Genomic DNA, 21,353 nt, shown 5'->3' with positions numbered 1-21,353 from the left:
GTATGTATGTACGTATGAGGATGTGTACCTTATAGCCTACGATTGTGTAATGATATTTAGTTTCTCGTGACTAAGAATGATGTATGTAGGCTTATTGTTGTGTGTGTGCATGGTGATTCACGGCCGGGTCAAATATATTACTCGGGTTGTACCCGTGGTGAAGAGGCCCGTGTGACGTGATCATCATTTTGGCGGGTCAAATATATTACTCGGGTTTTAAAATCCCGTGGTGAAGAGGCCCGTTGGATGTTGAGCCATGATCGGGTCAAATATATTACTCGGGTTGTACTCTTGGTGAAGAGGCCCGTATCACGTGCTTGGATGTGTGAGCCGGGATCGGGTCAAATATATTACTCGGGTTGTACCCGTGGTGAAGAGGCCCGTATCTCGTGCTCGAATGTATAAGCTGTGACCGAGTCAAATATATTACTCGGGTTTGACTCGTGGTGGAGAGGCTCGTGTCACATGCTTAGGTCTTACCGCGTCCGGGTCAAATATATTACTCGAGTCTTGACTCGTGGTGGAGAGGCCCGTGTACGTGTGTTCGACGATGATTGTATTACTTGGTGAATTATATATAATTTATTTTATTTATACCTTCTCTATTGTTTATAACTATAGCTTTGAAATAAAGTATGAATTATTGTTTATGAAAACTTGAACTCACTCAGCTCAAGCTGACTTTGTGTGTATGTTAGATTGACTTTCAGGTTGAGGATTAGAGATTTCCGCTTGGACGTGCTAGAGACTACTCGAACGGTTGAAGGCACATCTAGTCGAAGAATTAATAACGCAAACTGTTTCTTTTAAATTATTACCATAAGTATTTAAATTTTAATTTTGGTTACTTTCCTGGTTTTGGGAATTTTGATGTTATCTATTCCGCTGTTTACTACTCTGAAACGATTTTAATGAGATGAAGATTTCAAATAAAACGAATATTTTATTTACATTTGATTTTTGCACACTTGCACCCGTGTTTGGGATTTTTAATACTTAAACTTTTCCGCTGTTATTTACTCTGAACTTGTTTTAAATAAAACGAATCGATTGGTTTTAAATTTTTGTGAATTTGGGGAGGTGATTACCAACTGTAGGATTCCCGGGATTCGGGGTCTTACAATTGAGCGTGGGAAATGGATGCACGCAGCACATACAGTCAAGGCTTCACTGTAGCTTAGCATAATTACATCATTTACATACATACATACATACTTATTTCATGATGACAAGTGTTAACTTGTGAACACTCATTACTATTTTCTTAAAACTCGTGAAACTCACCAACTCTAGTAGTTGACCTGTTTTAAACTGCTTTTCAGGTGTACCTAAATCGGAATGATTTGGTGATCTGTTACTTGCCCAAGGTGTGTGGTTGATGCTATGTGAATAGAAGCAAGAATACTAGTAGTAAGATCGTATAGTTAACAAACTAGTTTTGTTTGTATCACCTAGACTGTAAAACAATGATAGAACAAAGAAATGCAATATATTGTAAATTAGTTTGTAATGTTTCTTTATAACCAATGTGTTGATATCAGAGGGGTCTGTTACATTTCCGTTTTACGCTTCCGCATTGTGCTAGTCGGGGTGTGACATATATATGGTCGGAAAATTTAACTTTATTTTGTAATAACTTAGTATGAATGTAATAGTAGCTCTTATGGTTAATTTGTTACCATATGTCTGTTCACTGTTGTGTTAAAAATATTGTTAAGTACCATTCGATTGCTAACCGCCCAGGGAGATGTGGACCTATCACCTTTCAAGCGGGGTGTGACAGCCGCTAAGGGTTACGACTTACCACCTATAGACCAATAGACCATCACGTTGCAACCTTGAGGCTAGAACCCCACCCAAAGGATTCAATCACTTATGTTGTGCCCCTTCTAACTTATATCAATATTTGTATGATTTCTCATTTGGTCTTATATGAATCCAGTCACTAAATTGGCATTATGTATGTCTAAATCCATATGCCAATGAATATTGATTAAAGAAAAGAAATTGTAGTGATGTAGTTCATAGGTGCAATTACATTTAGTTTTTTTTTTAACTAAATGCAAATATGAAAAAGAAAAAAAAAATCTAGCTAAATGAACCTTTTTCAGACACAATCTAACTATACTATTAAAGCAAGATGGTTTTTTCACATGACATCATTATAGAGTGTCCATATTGGATTACACATAAGCAATTCCCTTAAATATATTTTTCACCTAATTAACATTCATTAAATGCATAACAATTCATTAAATGCATAAAACCTTCTATCCATTATTTTTCATTTAATTACCATTCTAAAATTATGTTAAGCTATTCATATAAATTTAGAAAGACTAATATTTAACCTTTTACAAATCAATATAAAATTCTTCATTAATTTTATTTTATACTCATTTAAATTAAATCAATAACAAAAAGTTTGACTATATAAATAAATACAATGGCTAAAATCTTGGGAAATTATTAAATGGTGAAAATCAGGACAAATATTTTATTTTTTATATACATGTAATTCAATTTTAAAACTTTAAGTTATAATTTGATTTAAATGAATACAAAATAAAAGTCATAAATAAAAATTATTATATAAAATAACTGAATTTACGTATTACATGTAATATTATTTTTATTATAATTTCCACCCGTGTGTAACACGGGATCTCACATAGTTTAACTATACCGTAAAACAAAGTTTAATAAAAGTATATGAAATTGGGTGTTCCGTTAGTTGACCATATATCCCTATATTAATTCTTATTGGACTAGAATATTGAAAAGAAAAACATAAAAGAGAAAACATTAATGTGAGATGTACGTACGTTCTTTAATTTAATTTGTGGTCATGGTTTAAAATGACAAAACTAAATACCCTATTAACACGCTCGTTAATTAGTTTTTCTTCATTCTCAACAAAAGTCGGTTCAAGTTTGTTACATCATTAATTTTTTCCATTTGGCCATGGAATTTGCTTTGATGCTCCACATTAACTAATTTTGAATAGTGGAAAAAGCTATTAATCAAAGAAGAAGAAATCATAAGGAGCTAGGAAAGTGATGTTGAAACACCAAGGCTATTTAGGTTGATCATAAAATAACAAGGTAGATTAAAATGGGTGCCGAAGGTGAAAGAGCGCTTGATCAAACCGCAACATGGTCTGTTGCGGTTGTTTGTGCAGTCATAGTTATAATATCCGTAGTTATGGAGCATAGTCTTCATAGCGTAGGACATGTACGGTCTCTTTACATATTCTCATGACCGTCGTTGTAATCATACACATTAATTATTTTAATTTGTTGCTAACTAGCTAACGTATATGTTGTGTAATTAGTTTCTGAAAAAACGACATAAACCCGGGCTATTGGAAGCACTGGACAAGATAAAAAACGGTATCATCGGTCTAGCTACATTGTATTTTAGGAAAGTATATATATGTGTAATGTGTTAATTAATTAGGCAATGGTGCATGCATGTAGAGCTTATGATTCTTGGGTTTATCTCATTGCTTTTGGTGTTTTGCCAAAACTACATTGCATCCATCTGTATTTCAAAGGAACTTACAAAGGATTTCTTGCCATGCAAGAAAGAAAAATATGAAAATGAGGATGATGAGGAGAAAGGTGGTGACAGGAGATTATTGTGGTATGAACATAGAAGGTTAGCTGATGATCCACCAAAAGATTGTGGGGAAGTAAGATCCAATATTATATATGTGTATTTTAATTAATTAATCAAGATGGTTTAAAGTTATAATAATATATTATGATACTAATTAATGTGATAGGGATATGAACAAATTATATCTGTTGCTGGATTGCACCAATTGCATATCTTTATATTCTTCTTGGCAGTGTTTCATGTGATTTATAGTGCCCTTACAATGATTTGTGGAAGAGCAAAGGTGTTTGTTTATATATATTAGTCTTGCATTTTCTTTTTCAACATTTCAATTTTTTTTATTAAATTATAAACCAAGCCATATATAAATATTGTGATAATTTCATAAATTGATGCAGACCCGCATGTGGAAATTATGGGAAAAAGAGATTTTGGAGGATCATATACCTGGCAATGGTACTTAATTATTACTTAATATATAACTTTTTTATTAATTTATTTTTTTAATAATTTTATTTGATGATGCATGAAGATCCATCAAAGTACCGGCTTACCAAGGACTTATCGTTTGTGAAACATCACACGGGTGCTTTTACCAGCACTCCAGCAATGTTCTACATTGTAAGCACTAGCTTTTGTATACAATATTAATTAACCATGCAATTTCAATGGTTAATTATGATGATTATAAAAATTGGTTGATTTGTTTCAGGTATGCTTCTTTAAGCAGTTCTTTACATCTGTCCGTAAATCAGATTACTTGGCCATGCGCCATGCTTTTTTCTCTGTCAGTAACAATCCTACAATTAAGCTTAATTTATTAATTAATTAATTGTCTTCATCTTTTATTTATTTATTTATAAATGTATAGGTTCATTTGTCTCCTGGGACTCACTTCAACTTTCAGAAGTATATAAAAAGGTCACTAGAAGATGACTTCAAAGTAATTGTAGGAATAAGGTACGTGATATCTAACTTCATCAATTCATAACAATATTTATATGTTCACAAATAACATTTCATTTCTTTTTACAGTGAGTTATTAACATTGATTTGTTTTATTAACTCTTGTAGTTAATCACAAGTGATAATCGAACAAAAACGTGTAGTGGTTGACGGAAACATGATTGCAAAATGGGTTTTTTACTTTTTTTTTTAACCACTATATATATAATGATAGTTTTCTTAATTATGGGATCAAATGCAGTAATTAACTAACTAATATTAAGAAATAGCATTATTAATTAGTTATTAGTTATATAACGGTATAAATCTTATTCACACTTTTTTTTTGTTATGATACTTTCAGCCCAATGCTATGGGCTACCGCGGTCCTTTTTCTTTTTGCAAACGTTGATGGTAAGACACCCATCTTTAATCAATACTTTTATTTACACCTCTTAATTATTTGAATTAGTAAAACGTTGATGGTAATATATAAATTGTTGGTAACTCTTGTAGGAGCTCGTGCTATGACTTATCTCTCTTTATTTCCTGTAACCGTAAGCATCTTCTTTTTAACAACAAATTTTTACATTTAAAATCCATCAAACCTTACACTTGCAAGGGTTTTAACCATCACCTCATATTTCTGTGCGGGTCACCATATGATCTTTTTTTAAGTGCATAAATAATTAAAATTAATTTGATGCAATAACTAACTAACCATTTGATGATTTTGGTAAATTGTTTAGATACTATTAGCAGTTGGAACAAAGCTTCAAGCTATTGTATCACAAATGGCTGTAGAAATTCAAGAACGGCAATCTGTAGTACAAGGGATACCTGTTGTGGAACTCTCCGACAGACACTTTTGGTTTAACACTCCCACATTAATTCTATCTCTTATTCAACTCACTCTCTTTCAGAATGCATTTGAGATAACACACTTCTTTTGGATATGGGTAACATTTAATGCTACACGCACTTAATTAAATCTTTGTTATTCCTCAATTATTAATCTCTAATTTTCTTGCATGCAGTATGAGTTTGGACTCGATAGTTGCTTTTACGAAAATCCCCTTCTTCAATATGGCAGAGTTGTTATAGGGTACGTAAACTTCATTTTAAACATTCTCAATCAACTAGCGTTTGCCAATTGTCTTTTGATGCGCACGGCCAATTTTAATCTTTGCGCGACAAATTTTCATCTAACGATAGCAATATAAAAACAACTTGTTAGCTGAAAAAAAAGGCATTTTGTTAAACTTTTTGGTGAAGATGATTATTTTGGTTATTTCCCCCAATTTAAGTCCCTTTATTTTGCAATATTCTTTCAACTTAGTTAACCATTATATTTATTTATATACAAATTTCGAAGCACAACACTCCCACTTTTGTTATTATATAAATTTATTTCATGTACAGAGTTCTAGTACAAGGCTTATGTGCCTACAGCATACTCCCCCTCTACGCGCTTGTTACCCAGATGGGTTCAACAATGAAAAGGTCTATTTTTGATGATCACACGTCAAAAACTCTGAAGAACTGGCATAAGCATGTGAAAAAGAAGGATAAAGACAAAGAAAAAGATAAAAAGAAAAGTTCATCTGAAGCACCAGTCAAGACTAGTGTTGACATACACGACGATCATAATACCTAGTTCGTACATATGGAAAATTAAATCGTTAATTACTTTGCGTTACGTGTATACTCAATTAATTAATCTTTGCAAAACAAGTTCTATCTTGTATAATTAATAAAGTTACATATTGTTTAAACTGGTTGTTTCGAACCCTCGATCTAGGGAAATATTGTCAACCATTTTTTATTTTTACTCATACATGTATAGCTTTCTCTAGGTTTTATTAATAGTCTTTACAGCGGAAAAGGGTCCCATTTTTTTCTTTTTTTACAAAATTAAACACCTCAACAGATAATTAATTAAATTTGGTATCTACTTATTCATAACCTCGAAATCATTAGTACTCATGTGCTAATTCAGTCGACCACACACAACCTTAAGCCCACTTATACCTATGGGTGTCAATGGTGTTGGATTGGTAGGTTAGCGTGCTGAGATTCTTCAACCCTAACCTAACCCATATTTTTTATTTGTGTCGTGTCGACCTATTTAAATTTGTGTCGTGTTCTGGTTGTGTTTTGGGTCAACCCATTTTACATTCATATACAAATATAAGTAATACATGTTAACTTAGTAATAAATTAAAAGGATAACCCTATGGAATAGTAATCAAGTTTTGAAATTGTTCTAATTAGGTCACTTATAAAATATTTTGTTCATATTCAAATCCTATATATTTTACCTGGATAGCAGGTTATGTAGATTTTTGTTTTTTAAATAGTTTGGCATTGCAAAATATTTTTAAAAAAATTAAAAAAAGTAGTAAAAATTGAGAAAAATAATTTTTGAATTGTGAAAAATTGCAAAAAAAAAATATGGAAAATTGGAAAAAAAAAAAAAAGTAGTAAGAAATCACCCTTTTTTAAGTTAGATTTTTTTATAAGAAGCCATCATTTTCTTAAAAAAAATTCAAAAAGATAGTTAGGTGATATTAACATATTTAATTGTAGAATTATTAATTGTCTCTATACAAAAAAAGGAACATATTAATTATATTGTAATTTTTCGCAATTTTTCGGATTTTTTTTTTTTTTTTGCAACTTAAAATTTTTTTTGCTCTATTTTTACTAATTTTTTTTTTCAGTTTTTAACAAAATATGTTGCAATTATTTAAAAAAAAACTACATAACTTGCTATCCAGGTAAAACATATAAGATTGGAACACAAAAGAAACTTTATTGACCTGATTGGAACAAAATATTTTATGAGTGGCCTGATTGGAACAATTTCAAAACTGATTACTATTCTATAGAGTAATCCCATTAAACAATGAATTTCTCTTATTTATATAAAATTTGTTTAGTTTGTGATAAATCTAATTGCTTTTGAGTATTTATCTCTCATTTCCAATTAACAAACTTAGGTTCATATACTTAACTCAAGATAATAACAAACGAATGAAATACCCAGAGAATATACAGTTAGAACTAATAAAATGAAAATGTTGGAAATAAAAAGTAGATAAAAGTAGTGTAAAAAAATTAGTTTACTTTTAAAGGTTTATTGATATATGAAATATTAAAAATCTAAGTATTTAACTTTAAATTTTAAAAACTTTTTATCTTTAAAATAAAAATATTAACTTCTCTAAGATTGTTAATGGGCTAACAGATCAACCCACTGTTTAATGGGTCGGCTTCGGGTTATCTGTTTTGGCTCGAGTTAACCTGCTTAAGAAAACGGATCATGTTAAACGACCCAAAACTTATATTTTTCGTGTCGGGTTGGAATTGGCACCCCTACTTATACCCACGATTATCCATTAAGCCACCAAATCTTTGTGGCCATTTATTATTTCAATCACAAGATTAAAAAAACATAACACATTAGCTACACGTTGGACGCAAACACATGCAACCACATATGCTTTCAGCACTCGTTAATATATCCCTGCCAACTCAGCTTTAATGTCCTGGACGTTAAGGCATACCATGGTCCATGGGCCTTAATAATAGTAACCTAAAATCAAACGAAAACTCCTAAATCAGTTACTATCATTTATCAAATTATTCGAAGCATTAATAACAATCATCTAAAATCAAACGAAAAATCTTTTATTGTGAAAGGAAAAAAAAATGAATGGGAAATGAAGAAACGTGGATCGACTTACTAGTATACGATCAACTTTCCTCGGGTATGAGTGTGCTATATCACCGATGGTTTTCCGGAGTATGAATTCTTCCCGCCTACAAAACGAGCAGCACCGTGAACTTACCCTTCAGAAAGGGACAGAGGGGTCCTCTTTGGGGTAACCCTCCGGTGTGAGAATAAGATATTGTAGGAGAAGATAATAATAATCTGAAAGTGAGTAAGGACATGGAATGTATTTTCTTGCTTACCTCCCCTTGTGGAGGTGGTGTGATATTTATAGTATTAGGGTTTCCAATGATTGGGCTCAGACCCAATTAGGGCCTTTTTGGCCTCCTCCTATTGCTTCGCGCCACGTGTCCTTAGGACACCTGGTGCTTTTTCATTGATTATTCTCTGACCAAGGTACTTCACCTGACCCATGTGCAATCACGTGGTAGCACATGGGTTTTGCTGAGTTGTCCACCCTTGATTGGCAGCTGTCAACCTCAGCATATTCTTTATTCCTTAAAGGATACCTTCTGGAAGGTTGTCTGATGAGCACAATCATGGTTGTCCTTATCCTGATTTGGATAAGGACGTGGTTGATTATGTGCATGTGTGATATGCGCCTATCCTGGGGATGCGCGAGGTCTTCTCTTTATTCTCACACGCAGATGTTTCATGCGCAGATGTGATATGCGCAAGCATATGTAATATGCGTGAGCATATGTGATATGCGCCACGAAGATGCGCCACGCGCGGATGTGATATGCGTGAGCATATATGATGCGTGAGCATATGTGATACGCGTGAGCATATGTGATACGCGTGAGCATATGTGATGCGTGAACATATGTGATATGCGTGAGCATATGTGATATGCGCCACGCGCATAGGTTTTGGCTTTGTGTCTTCATGACATCCTGATTTCAAGCCTCTTGTCTATATCTTGTGGGTTGACCCGCCCCGCTCGATGTTAAAGTGGGTGCATACCTCTTCAAGCCCCCCTCAGTCTAATGTGTGTCTTGTCTCGCGCGAGAGAGGTAAGATAGATATTAGACTTAATAGTTTGCTCTTTTAATAGGGTTTGTCTTTTCTTTTTTATTTCTCATATGTGCGTTGCGCGAAATTCTATCCTTTTGGTTGAAATGAATCGTCCATGTACGTGGTTGGTTGGTGCTGACATGCGTCAGAGATGAAGACGTTATGTGTCAGACTTTTCGTGTGCTCGAGGTGCTACAGTGACCTTTCATGTCTCCTCATACAGTGTCAGGAACACGTGTCGCGCTCATGCTGGCCTGCACCTGCGAGTGGAGGCGCGTGAGCGTAACTCTGATCATTACCTGTTTCTTTCTCTCTCCTGGCCTATAAAAGCAAGCCTTTTGAGTGGTTTTTTCTTCATCTTCATTGTTATTTTCAGAGCTCTTTCTCCTTCAATTTTCATTCCGATTAAGAGCCTTTATCTTTTGCTTCCAGATTTCCGCGCTTAAAGTAACCGCTGTTTGATTCCCAATTGTATGTCTGATAACCCAGACACCACAATTTCCCCTAGCAAACGCCGTGTAAAATCGTTAGTTATGTCCACTTTGAAGAAGACCGGCAAGGGTAAACGGGTTGCCGAGGCCTCGTCGGAGGAGGTGGGGAAGAACAAAACGGTGAAGAGATGGGATGAGATTCCCTGCAAATTGAAACAGTCTGACTTCGATAATCTCGTCGCCTCTCAGGGTTTTCTCCCTGAGTACAGCTGTCTGCTCCCGGCGACCGGGCAAACGGCGGCAGATCCGCCCACCGGCTATATCTCTTTATACTCTCACTTTTTCACTCACTGTAACCTTCGTCTTCCGATGACAAGGTTTATAGGTGCGCTCCTTCAGTTTTATGGGATTCACATATCCCAAGTCCATCCTTGTGGACTAGTGCGCATGACTCATTTTGAGTTCATGTGCAAAGCTCAGCGCGAGGAGCCCACTCCTCGGCGCTTTCAATATTTTTACAAGCCAAAAATCCAAGATTCTTGGTTCTCATTCACACCGCGCAATCAGAAGGTTAAGTGCTGCACTGTTTCCTTCAAAAACCTTCATGACTGGTCTGAAAAAAAAATTTATATTAAGGCTGGTGTGATTCCCATCCGCATGACCATGCGCGCGATCACTTCTGCGCCCGCGGATGAGAATGTTCTTAAGAACCCAACGGGCACATGGGTTAACAAGTTAACTGCTGAACCATCCCTTGCCAAGAATATTTGCGAGGAGGCGCTGGTGGGGGTTGGTATGAGCAAGAGGTGGACCGACAGCGCGACTGAGCCTGTCGTCCAAGTTGATGGCTTAGGTGAGTTATTTAGCTCATTGCATTATTTCCGCGCGAATATAATTCGTTTTGCTGATATCATTTGTGTTGTTTTATGCAGTAAGCAAGGAATACGTCCACGCCGCCTATGACGAGCATATGGAGGGTGGCTCTGTCGCGGTGAGCGCTGGGGAAGTTGCTTTCCCCGATCGCTTCGATGATATGTTCATCCCTGTTGATTTAGAATTTTGCTTTGACAGCGATGCGCCTGGTAAGCCTTTGTACTTATGCTTAGGCCTTTAGAATACCAAATTTGGTTAACATTTCTGTTGCACGTATTGTAGATGCGCTCGAGAATTATGAGTTGGAGCTTGCGGAAGAGGAGGTGGAGGAAGAAGCTGAGGCGCCACAACTCAAGCGCAAAGCTAAAGGCAAAACTGGCGCAGGGGCCAGTAAAAAACAGAAGAAAAATGATGCCCCTGTTGCCCAGGATCCTCCTACCCAAGCGAAGGGACTTGAGAAAACCAAGGGATTTACCTCCAAGTTTTCCTCGTCTTCTTTGCCTCGAGGTATGGGCAATCCTCCCTTCCACACGAGGTATGGTGCTGCCACCTCATCTCTTCACGCGGCGGACAAGGGAAGCGGCGCTGCGCCTGCTGTTTCATCTTCTCCAACAGGTATACTTTGTTTATATTTTGTGGTTTTATGAGCGTGATTCCGATAGAGTTATTAATGAAGCTTTGCTCACTCAAATGTTTGTAGAGCCGGCGACTTTGGTGGCTCAACCTCAGGCGCAGCAAGGTACCGATGTTGCGCCGAAGGTTGCTTTGAAGTCCCCTGTTTTACCCTCGAAAAGGGGGAAAATGGACTTCATGGCGATGCTCAATTCGCGGACGGCGGTGCGCCAAGGTATTTATTGCGCTTTGATTTTCTGATTTTTTCCTTTAGATCAAGTCATGAATCATTTCTCCTTGTTGGTTTTTTCATAGGAATTATTGCTGGCACACAAGCTGTTGGTGGCACTGCTGGCGCCGGCGCCGTTAGTTCTGCTCCTGCTCCAACAAGCACTGAATCTCCTCTCATTGGGATTACTAAGGAGCAGGAGACTATTTTACGCGCTAATCTAACGGCGTCAAGACCTCCCTCACCTCCTCCTGCGCGCAGCCCTCCTCGTGAGACTGTTTTTGATTTTTCCAAGTCGCAGGAGAAAAGACCTGTTACAGAGGATGATGAGGAGGTCAATTTTGAAGATTCCGATGGTGGCCGCGCAAGCCCTGTAGCGCCACGAGATTTCGTGGCGCAACCTTCTTCTCGTGGGGCTGGCGCGGACTTTTCTGCCGGCTCTCCGCAGGTATAAGTTTGTTTTTCTCCGCTATGCGGACTTCCAAATTAGTGTCTAGATAACTAAAACGTTTCTTTTGCGTTGCTTTGTGTTTGCAGGAAGCCGATCACATATACCGCCCGAGCTGGAATATTACTGAAGATAGCTCATTTCAATCCATGGGCGTGTGTGAAGACTTCTGGGCTCACTCTGTTCCTCCGGCTGAAAGGAGGTTTCAGGAGGACCGCGCTCACGTGGACTTGCTCAACGACCACCTTTTTGCTGGGTCTGCGTTCTCTGCTGCCTCCCAAGAGCTTCGCAATGATTATATAAAAGTGCGTGATGCCCTTGTGGAGGCCAAGCAAGAGGCTAAGATTTCTGCTTGGAATCTTTCTGACGCTCGAGAGAGAGCTGAGAAACTCCAAGCAGAACTTAGCGAGAACCGATCAAGTGCCAACGCTGCCTTTGTGAAGCGCGGGCATGAGCTGCAGGCTGCGCGGGAGAAGCTGCAAGCGGCAGAAGCGGATGCGGCCAGGTACGCGCGTCGAGCGCGTTACTTGGAGTTGGAGGCAGAGGCGCGTGATCAAACTCTTGCGCAGGCTAACACTGACAAATCTTTATTAGAGAGTGAGGTTGCGCGCCTGAAGAAAGAGCTCGATGCTGCGCGAGCAGAAAAGAATAAAGCCTTGGCGGCAGCAGCGTCTGACAGAAAAAAGCTCGATGCTGCGCGAGCAGAAAAGAATGAAGCCTTGGCGGCAGCAGCGTCTGACAGAGAAGAGCTAAAACAAACCAAGGAAACTGTTGAGTTGTTAAACTCTCAGATTCCTGCTCTTGAGACGTCTGTTTCTTCCCTCGCGCAGGAACGTCAATGGCTAGTTTCACATGGTGTGACTCGTTGCGCTTATGCGATGAAATACTCAGACGAGTTTCAGACCCTTGTGATGGATTGCAATGTTGCGTCGCGCTTGGTGGGTCGAGCTGAAGGGTTTAAGGATGGCTATGAATATGGCATGCTGAAGAAGAATCCATCCGACTACCCTTATCAGCTCGACGTTGTCTGCGCTGACATGGCCGAGGTGGGGGAGAAGTACTTGAATACTCCAATTCCCATCCTTGAGCAGGTATTTTAACCTTAATGAGTTTACCTTGACTTATTTTCCTAATCTTTTGTACTTATACTTTTCCTTGTGACTTGCAGATAGCCGCGCTTGCTGACCAGCCCGATCTTGGCGCGCTAAAGAAATTACTTGACGAATGTGAAGGGACTGGTGGCAGCGATGATGGCGCGGGCAATGCTGCCTCTGCTAGCGGCTCTGGCGTGGCCAAAGGTCCTACTCCTGACACTATCGTGATAGAAGACGACTCCATTCAAGACGAACAGCTTGATTATGGTAAGTTTGGAGATGACGAGGAGCGGGCTGCGCCAGATGCTGAGGGAGGAGGTAATGATGAGGACGATGAAGAGGCCGATGTTGATATAGAGACTTGAAAAGCCCTTCATGTTTTTTTTTTTTTTTTGTTTGTAGTTTTTATCTCATCATTTTGTAAATTTGTAAACTTCTATGTTTTGGAATGAAATTTTGTTTTTCCCTTATTCGCATCTTGCGCATTCCCAATTCATCTCTTTATATTGCATGTTTGTGCTTGTTGAATATAAGGTATGCTTACACATTGAAACTTGGACAAGGCTGTAAGGAAATTATTTTATTTAATCCTTAACAGTTGTCACATTTCAAGTTATTTTGCAATATTCTGAATATGCTGACACGTGCCTTGGCACTTCATTATTCCTCCTTTGCGCGACGTTATCGCGCATTTATTATAGGGAATTATGAATGAGTTTTTTAGCCTTTACGTGTCAGTATGTGTTACTCTGATATCCATTATAACCCCATGCGCGACCTCGACCTGAGACCTTAACAACTATGTTTTGGCATGTGCTTTGCCTTAGTTGTGCTTAGGTACTTTTATAGTCTAGCTGCGCAGCATGTAGGATGGATGTTGTGAGTGATTTGAGCTAAGCTCATATTATTGGGCTAAGCCCCGACGTTTTAGAGTTAAAACTCGTTAACGCGTTTGAGCTTGAAGCTCGCGCATGTATGTTTTACTTCGTTTTATTTTTAGTTTGATGTCAATACAATGTTGTCATATTGCTCAAAATTAATAAAGGGAAGTGTGAAACATGTATGCAAAAGGTAATAGAACACACATTAAGAGAAAATAGCGCGCATCATTATTCATAATGGCTTAAAGGGCCTTGATTACAAACTTGACAACTTTTACATGAAACATTTTCTAAGCTGTGCTGCGTTACATGTGCGCGGGATCTTCTTTCCATTCAAATCTTTTAAAGCGTATGCGCCTTTTCCCAATTCTTCCGAGACTTGATAAGGTCCCTCCCAGTTTGGAGACATCTTTCCCGGGGGTATTGCGCGACTAGCTTCATTGTTCCGAAGGACAAAATCATTCTTCTTGAAGTGGCATTCTTTCACGCGCTGATTGTAATATTTTTCTAGTTTTTTCTTGTATTTGGCTTCACTGATGATAGCCGCCTCTCTGCGCCCTTCAAGTAAGTTGAGATCCAACCTCCTTTCTTGCTCGTTGTCTTTTTTACTCATCATGAGCACTCTATAGGATGGGCATCCAATCTCTGCTGGAATCATAGCCTCCGTTCCATAGGTTAGGCTGAACGGGGACTCGCCATTGCTGGTTTTGCTTAATGTCCTGTGCGCCCACAGGACATTAGGTAACTCCTCGACCCATGCATGGGATTCTCCCTCCAACCTTTTCTTCAGCCCATTCAGCAAGCTTTGGTTCGCGCGCTCCACTTGGCCATTCCCTTGAGGGTGGTATACTGAAGTGAAGACTTGGTTGATGCGCAATTTCTTGAGCCAACTGGATATCTTCCTGTCAGTGAATTGTTTGCCATTGTCGATCACAATTTCCATTGGCAGGCCAAAACGGCATATGATGTGGCTCCAAATAAATTGCTTCATTGCCTCGGCTGTGATTTTTGCTAGTGGCTTGGCTTCAACCCATTTTGTGAAATAGTCTACTGCCACTACAAAAAACTTTACTCGCCCCAGCGCTTGTGGTAGGGGACCCACAATATCGATTGCCCACTTGTGGAAAGGCCATGCAGATGTCACCGGAATCAAGTTGTTCTTTGGCCGCATGGTGTTTGGCGCATAGCTCTGACACGCTTTGCATTTTTGGATCTCTTTAAACGCGTCCAAGTACATGTCTGGCCAATAGTAACCTGCGTTCATTGCCTTGGCAACCACCATGCGCGGGCCAGCATGTATTCCACAGATTCCTTCGTGTATCTCTCTGATCACATAGCTTGCTTCCTCAGCATCCAGGCATTTCATGAGCGGTCCAAGATAAGAGCGTCGATATAACGTACCATCAAGCAGTTCGTAGTTCTGCGACTTGTGTCTTATCTTCCTCGCCTGTGCGCGATCGTCCGGTACCTTTCCCTCCTTCAAGAATTCCATTATTGGAGTTATCCATGATGAAGGTGTTGTATGAATTACAAGGACAGACTTCGCTCCCACCGACGGGTTGCTCATTACTTCCACCCTGACATCTTTGCCAAAGTGATCGAAGCTGGTTGATGCCATCTTGCTCAGCGCGTCGGCAGACTTATTTTCACTGCGCGGAATGTGTATGATTCTGAAAGATTCAAATTGTTCGATGAGTTTTTTCGCCTGCTCTAGATACAGAGGCATGGTGTTCTCCTTGGCATCATAAAGGCCATTGACTTGCGCTGCCACCAGGTATGAATCTACATGAGCCTCTAGCTTTTTGACTCCGAACTTGTGCGCGATGCGCAAACCAGCCAGTAGGGCTTCATACTCAGCTTCATTGTTGGTGCTCTTGAAATCCAACCTGATTGCGTAAGTATACTCATGATTTTCTGGGTCCACCAGCTTGAGGCCTGCGCCGGACCCTTCGTTGTTTGAAGCTCCGTCAGTGAATAATATCCAAACGTTTTCTTCATTATTGGCTTGCGGAGGGTCTAATTCGCGTTGAGCCTCTTCGACTTTTCCTTCAGGGATTTCTGCAATGAAATCAGCTAAGACTTGTCCCTTGATTGCTGGACGAGGTTTGTAGGTGATCGTGTGCTCCCCTAACTCCAGCGCCCATTTTGTCAGCCTTCCTGAGAGCGCGGGACGTCGCAAGACTTGCTGGATGTTGTAATCAGTCAGGACTTCAATGGGATGACCATTGAAATATCTATGAAGCTTGCGCGACGCATGTGTTAGTGATAAAACTAACTTTCTATGATGGTGTAGCGCGTCTCAGGATCTGTCAGCACCCGACTTACATAATAGATTGGTGTTTGGATTCCCTTGCGATCCACCAACAACACTGCGCCAATGGCGCGCTCTCCTGCTGACAAGTACAACGTTAGAGTTTCGCCAGGTAGTGGAGCTGTGAGCGCATGCAGATTTATCAGACATTCTTTTATCTCACTGAAAGCTTGCTCGGCCTCAGGCGTCCACTTGAATTGGCTTTTCTTTAAGCAATTTCTCAATGTGTTAACGAATGGGGTAGATTTGCTTGCATGGTTTGCTAGGAACCTGTTGATTGATACCAATCTGCCATTCAACTTTTGAACTTCCTTCATGGTGGATGGTGAGGGCATGTCAAGGATAGCCTCCACCTTCTCTGGGTTCACCTTGAAACCATCCTTGGTGACCATTACACCGAGAAATTTCCCTTCTTCTACGCCGAATGTGCATTTGCTCGGGTTGAGCTTCATGTTTACTTCCTTTAGGCGCCAAAGGGTTTCTTCGATGTCTTTGAGCATTTGTTTTTCCTCCCTGCTTTTAATCACCAAATCATCCACGTAGACTTCTAAGTTTCTTCCAATTTGCTCGTTGAAAACCGCATCCATGAGTCTTTGGTAAGTAGCTCCTGCATTCTTCAAACCAAAGGGCATTTTTGTGTAACAGAAAACACCCTTGTCAGTTCTGAAGGCAGTCTTGTCCTCATCTTGTGGTGCCATTTGAATTTGGTGATAGCCCTTATAGGCATCCAGGAAACATTTGAGCTTAAATGGCGCCACAGAGTCCACCTTCGCGTCAATGTTTGGGAGGGGGTAACAATCCTTTGGACACGCTTTGTTGAGGTCATTGAAATCAATGCACATTCTCCATGACCCATTGCTCTTCTTTACCATCACAGGATTGGCTACCCATGTTTGGTATCGTATTGGGCGGATGATATTTGCGCGCAGTAGATCTTCTACTTGCTCATTCATGGCCTTTCCCTTCTCATCCCCCATGACTCTTTTCTTTTGAGCAATTGGCTCTACAGACTTAAATGTGTTGAGAGAATGCTGCGCCAGGTCTCGCGGAACCCCAGTCATATCAGAATGTTGCCACGCGAAGACCGATATATACGTTGTGAGCAGTCTTTTCATTCTCACCCTTGTGTCATCTGATATCGTAGCTCCAATTGTGATTGTTTGTTCTGGGAATTTTGGGTTGAGAATCCATTCCTCTGGCGCGTTGTTTGCCATTGGAAGCTTCATTCTCCCTTCTCGCGGTATACTTGTTACTGCGCACAAATGATCTCGGTATACAAATGTTACTCCTGTTGGTGTTGGGAACCCCAACGCGCCGTGCGCTGGTGACGGTATGGCGTTGAATTGGGCAATCGTTCCTCTAACCAAGATCATATTATGGCATGAGGTGGTGGGCAAGACCAAGAAGTTGACAATTTCAGCTCGCTTGTGTTTCTCATCCCCCATAGTTAGTTCGAATTGTATCTGACCTAGGGGGTGAATAATTTCGTTTGAGACACCCGAGATTGGTGCATTCACAATTTCGAGCCTTGCTTGGTCTGCTGGATCCAACTTCCTGAAACATTGCTCATACATGATGTCTGATTCACTGCCGGTGTCCACCAGGACTTTTGACACCTCATAATGAGCGATGTGTGCAGTGATGACTAGAGGACTGCTGATAGACGGGCCTCCTCTGATTCTTGGGAAGATTACTTGTTGCTCGCAGCCAATCCCCTTGGACTTGCGCGCTTCTCTTCCTCGATATTTGCCCTTGCCTTCCTCCTTCAGCTACACAGATTCTTTTGAATTTTTTACTGGCTGAGGCTCCGTCTGGTTGTTCATTCTCTGGTCTTGGGTTTTTCACCAGGTGAGCCAACTTGCCTGATTTCACATCTCTTTCAATCGCATGGTGGCATGCATCGGTGTTGTGCCCTGTGGACTTGTGAAACTCACAATACTTGCCACTGTTTGGTGGTCCCTTATGGAGTAATGGCTTGGGGCTTTTAAACTGGACATTCTCTGTGCTTAACACTTGCGAAGGCGTTTTGGTGAGGGGAGTCCATATTCTTGGTAGAGGTCTGTTAGGCTCTCTGCCGCCTTCACTCTTGTCACCTTCTCCGCGATTACGAATGTCTTTTTGGGGCTGGGGTGAACTTTGTTGCGCTTGCTTTTCTGCGGGAGAATAACTGGTTTGTTGCAACCTGGACCATACGGAGTTTTGTTTGCCCCTCCTTTCATTGTTGCGTGGTGCTTCTGTTTGATGCCTTCTATCTCTTGCTCTGTCTTGGGCAATTTGTTTTTCATTTCGCGCGAAGACTCGCGATGCTTCCATAAGCTTAGCCCAAGTGGTTGGCATGCCATCTCTGCTTACGAGAGCTCGGCGGAGTTGATCACTGCGCGCACCTTGTATAAAGGCCACGCGCAAGAGTTGTTCAGTGATACCTCCAATTGCAAGAGATTCCTGATTGAAACGAGTTATGTAGTCTTCAATGGTTTCATCATTCCTGCGCACGCAGTGCATGATGTCATCGGGGTCGCGCGTGTGTCTGCGCTGCTGTACAAAGTGAGCCTGGAACTTCTCCAATAGCTCTTCGAACCCATCGATTTGTCCTGTCGGCAAGCTTTCGAACCAGACACGCGCTGCGCCCGTGAGGCAGCGAGCAAACATGTGACACTATGTTGGCATCGTCCAGCTTTCTAGGTTTCCAGTGTTGTAAAAACCTTGTAAGAAATCATCTGGATCTGTTGTACCATCGTACTTGCCTAGACCACTTGGCATCTTGGTTTTGTGTTGAATGGGAGCCTTCGCAATGCGCTCAGTGAATTTTGAATGCTTCACCAAGATGGCTGGCCTATATGGTGTGGTTACGTCCACTTGCCCTTTCGCTTGTGGGTTGTACGGTGTGTATAGATCCATATCAACTTTGGCTCCAGGCGCTATGTTCATGTGCGCGCGAAGCTTTGAACCTCCTGCATGAGTATCTCGCGTCTTCCTCATGCTGTGCACTTCTTCCTCATCACTAAAATCAGCGTGTTCGGTGTGAACAGAGTGACCATCTTCCGGCGCGCGCGCCCTTTTTGTTATTCCCTGAATGGTTTGTTTATCAAATGCGAGCCTTTGTGTTAAGTCGGCTAACTTTTTGTGTTTGACCAGCTCATTGTATTTGTCCATTAAACGTCGTTGTTCGTTTATGAGCCATTCTTTAGGGTCATTGGTTTCAACTTCCGGACCCATTGGTCCTTTTTGTTTTGCACCAGTCAGATTTTGGAACGTGAGATCGTCTGGAGGAGTTTCAGTCTGGCTATGAGGTGTTGTGATGAAGGGATGGTTACTGGTGGTGCGCGCAGTATCACGCGGCGCCCTCAGAAACTGATGTCCCTCATTAACATCCTCAAGCTCATTATCCTCCAGAACTTGATCGCTGTTTCGAACACCGGAAACCATGGTGAAGATTTTCAGAGAGAACTGATGAGATAGTGGTTTTGTTGCCGTTGTAACAGGTGATGGCGCCAATGAAGAAACGTGGATCGACTTACTAGTATACGATCAACTTTCCTCGGGTATGAGTGTGCTATATCACCGATGGTTTTCCGGAGTATTAATTCTTCCACCTACAAAACGAACAGCACCGTGAACTTACCCCTCAGAAAGGGACAGAGGGGTCCTCTTTGGGGTAACCCTCCGGTGTGAGAATAAGATATTGTAGGAGAAGATAATAATAATCTGAAAGTGAGTAAGGACTTGGAATGTATTTTCTTGCTTACCTCCCCTTGTGGAGGTGGTGTGATATTTATAGTATTAGGGTTTCCAATGATTGGGCTCAGACCCAATTAGGACCTTTTTGGCCTCCTCCTATTGCTTCGCGCCACGTGTCCTTAGGACACCTGGTGCTTTTTCATTGATTATTCTCTGACCAAGGTACTTCACCTGACCCATGTGCAATCACGTGGTAACACATGGGTTTTGCTGAGTTGTCCACCCTTCATTGGCAGCTGTCAACCTCAGCATATTCTTTATTCCTTAAAGGATACCTTCTGGAAGGTTGTCTGATGAGCACAATCATGGTTGTCCTTATCCTGATTTGGATAAGGACGTGGTTGATTATGTGCATGTGTGATATGCGCCTATCCCGGGGATGCGCGAGGTCTTCTCTTTATTCTCATGCGCAGATGTGATATGCGCAAGCATATGTAATATGCGTGAGCATGTGATATGCGCCACGCAGATGCGCCACGCGCGGATGTGATATGCGTGAGCATATATGATGCGTGAGCATATGTGATACGCGTGAGCATATGTGATGCGTGAACATATGTGATACGCGTGAGCATATGTGATGCGTGAACATATGTGATATGCGTGAGCATATGTGATATGCGCCACGCGCATAGGTTTTGGCTTTGTGTCTTCATGACATCCTGATTTCAAGCCTCTTGTCTATATCTTGTGGGTTGACCCGCCCCGCTCGATGTTAAAGCGGGTGCATACCTCTTCAGGAAAGCTTCAGAGTTGAGATGGATAAGCTATGATAGTGCCAAGAACGTTTTTTTGTGATTAAATTAATACATTTTTGAAAATTATGATTTTTATTTTATAAAAATTGGAGTGCGTGGTTGCATACAGCAATGACTCATTTGAGTGGTATACTTTCGAGCTTGACCAGAGACTAAGAGGGTGTTTGGTTACAGATTATGGGAATGAGAGGATATATTTAAATAAATAAACTTTCAACTATACCTGACAAAACAAGCAGAATGGATAACGGGTCAGGATGGGTTCGGTGACGGTCGAGATGGTTCCGAGTCATAAGCACACTGATTTTATAACTATTACAATCTGAAATTAGCCATTTCACCAATCTAAAACAGATTCTACAACTCTAAAGTAAATGCATTTTAACTCCAACAAACAAAATAGGTTCTACAACCATAAAGGAAATGCAGTTTGACTCCAACAAACAATAACTCCGAAAAAAAAAAATACTTTAGAACCTGCTCAAGTAACAAGTTTCATAAAACTGGAGATATCATCAGCAGAATATTGATACCCCGGTTTACCATGTTTCAGCAAACGGAAGACTGTTCTACTACACCTTCAAAAGAAAAGCATCAAACACAATAATTAGTATTCAAACATCATATTACATTCATAAAACCACACAACAACTCACCTC

The 21,353-nt window shown here is 40.4% G+C and overlaps 1 protein-coding gene across 1 annotated transcript; it reads left to right on the top strand.

Annotated features, from left to right (window-relative positions):
• The first annotated feature begins 3,114 nt into the window (after window positions 1–3,114).
• On the top strand, window positions 3,115–6,223 carry LOC143621863 (MLO-like protein 9). Its single transcript, XM_077093159.1, has 13 exons — window positions 3,115–3,234; window positions 3,335–3,392; window positions 3,480–3,694; window positions 3,788–3,904; window positions 4,020–4,077; window positions 4,154–4,242; window positions 4,334–4,408; window positions 4,493–4,581; window positions 4,931–4,980; window positions 5,083–5,123; window positions 5,316–5,525; window positions 5,604–5,671; window positions 5,989–6,223. The coding sequence occupies exons 1-13, from the start codon at window positions 3,115–3,117 to the stop codon at window positions 6,221–6,223; spliced, it is 1,425 nt and encodes a 474-aa protein (XP_076949274.1).
• Window positions 6,224–21,353: the final 15,130 nt, after the last annotated feature.

The sequence above is a fragment of the Bidens hawaiensis genome, unplaced genomic scaffold (genome assembly GCF_021521415.1).
Source record: "Bidens hawaiensis isolate Kalapana, Puna unplaced genomic scaffold, B.hawaiensis_p1.1 tig00002977_1, whole genome shotgun sequence".
NCBI classification, from domain to species: domain Eukaryota; kingdom Viridiplantae; phylum Streptophyta; class Magnoliopsida; order Asterales; family Asteraceae; genus Bidens; species Bidens hawaiensis.
The sequence above is the reverse complement of the archived record's forward strand: the minus strand, read 5'-3'. Positions and strand labels throughout refer to the sequence as shown.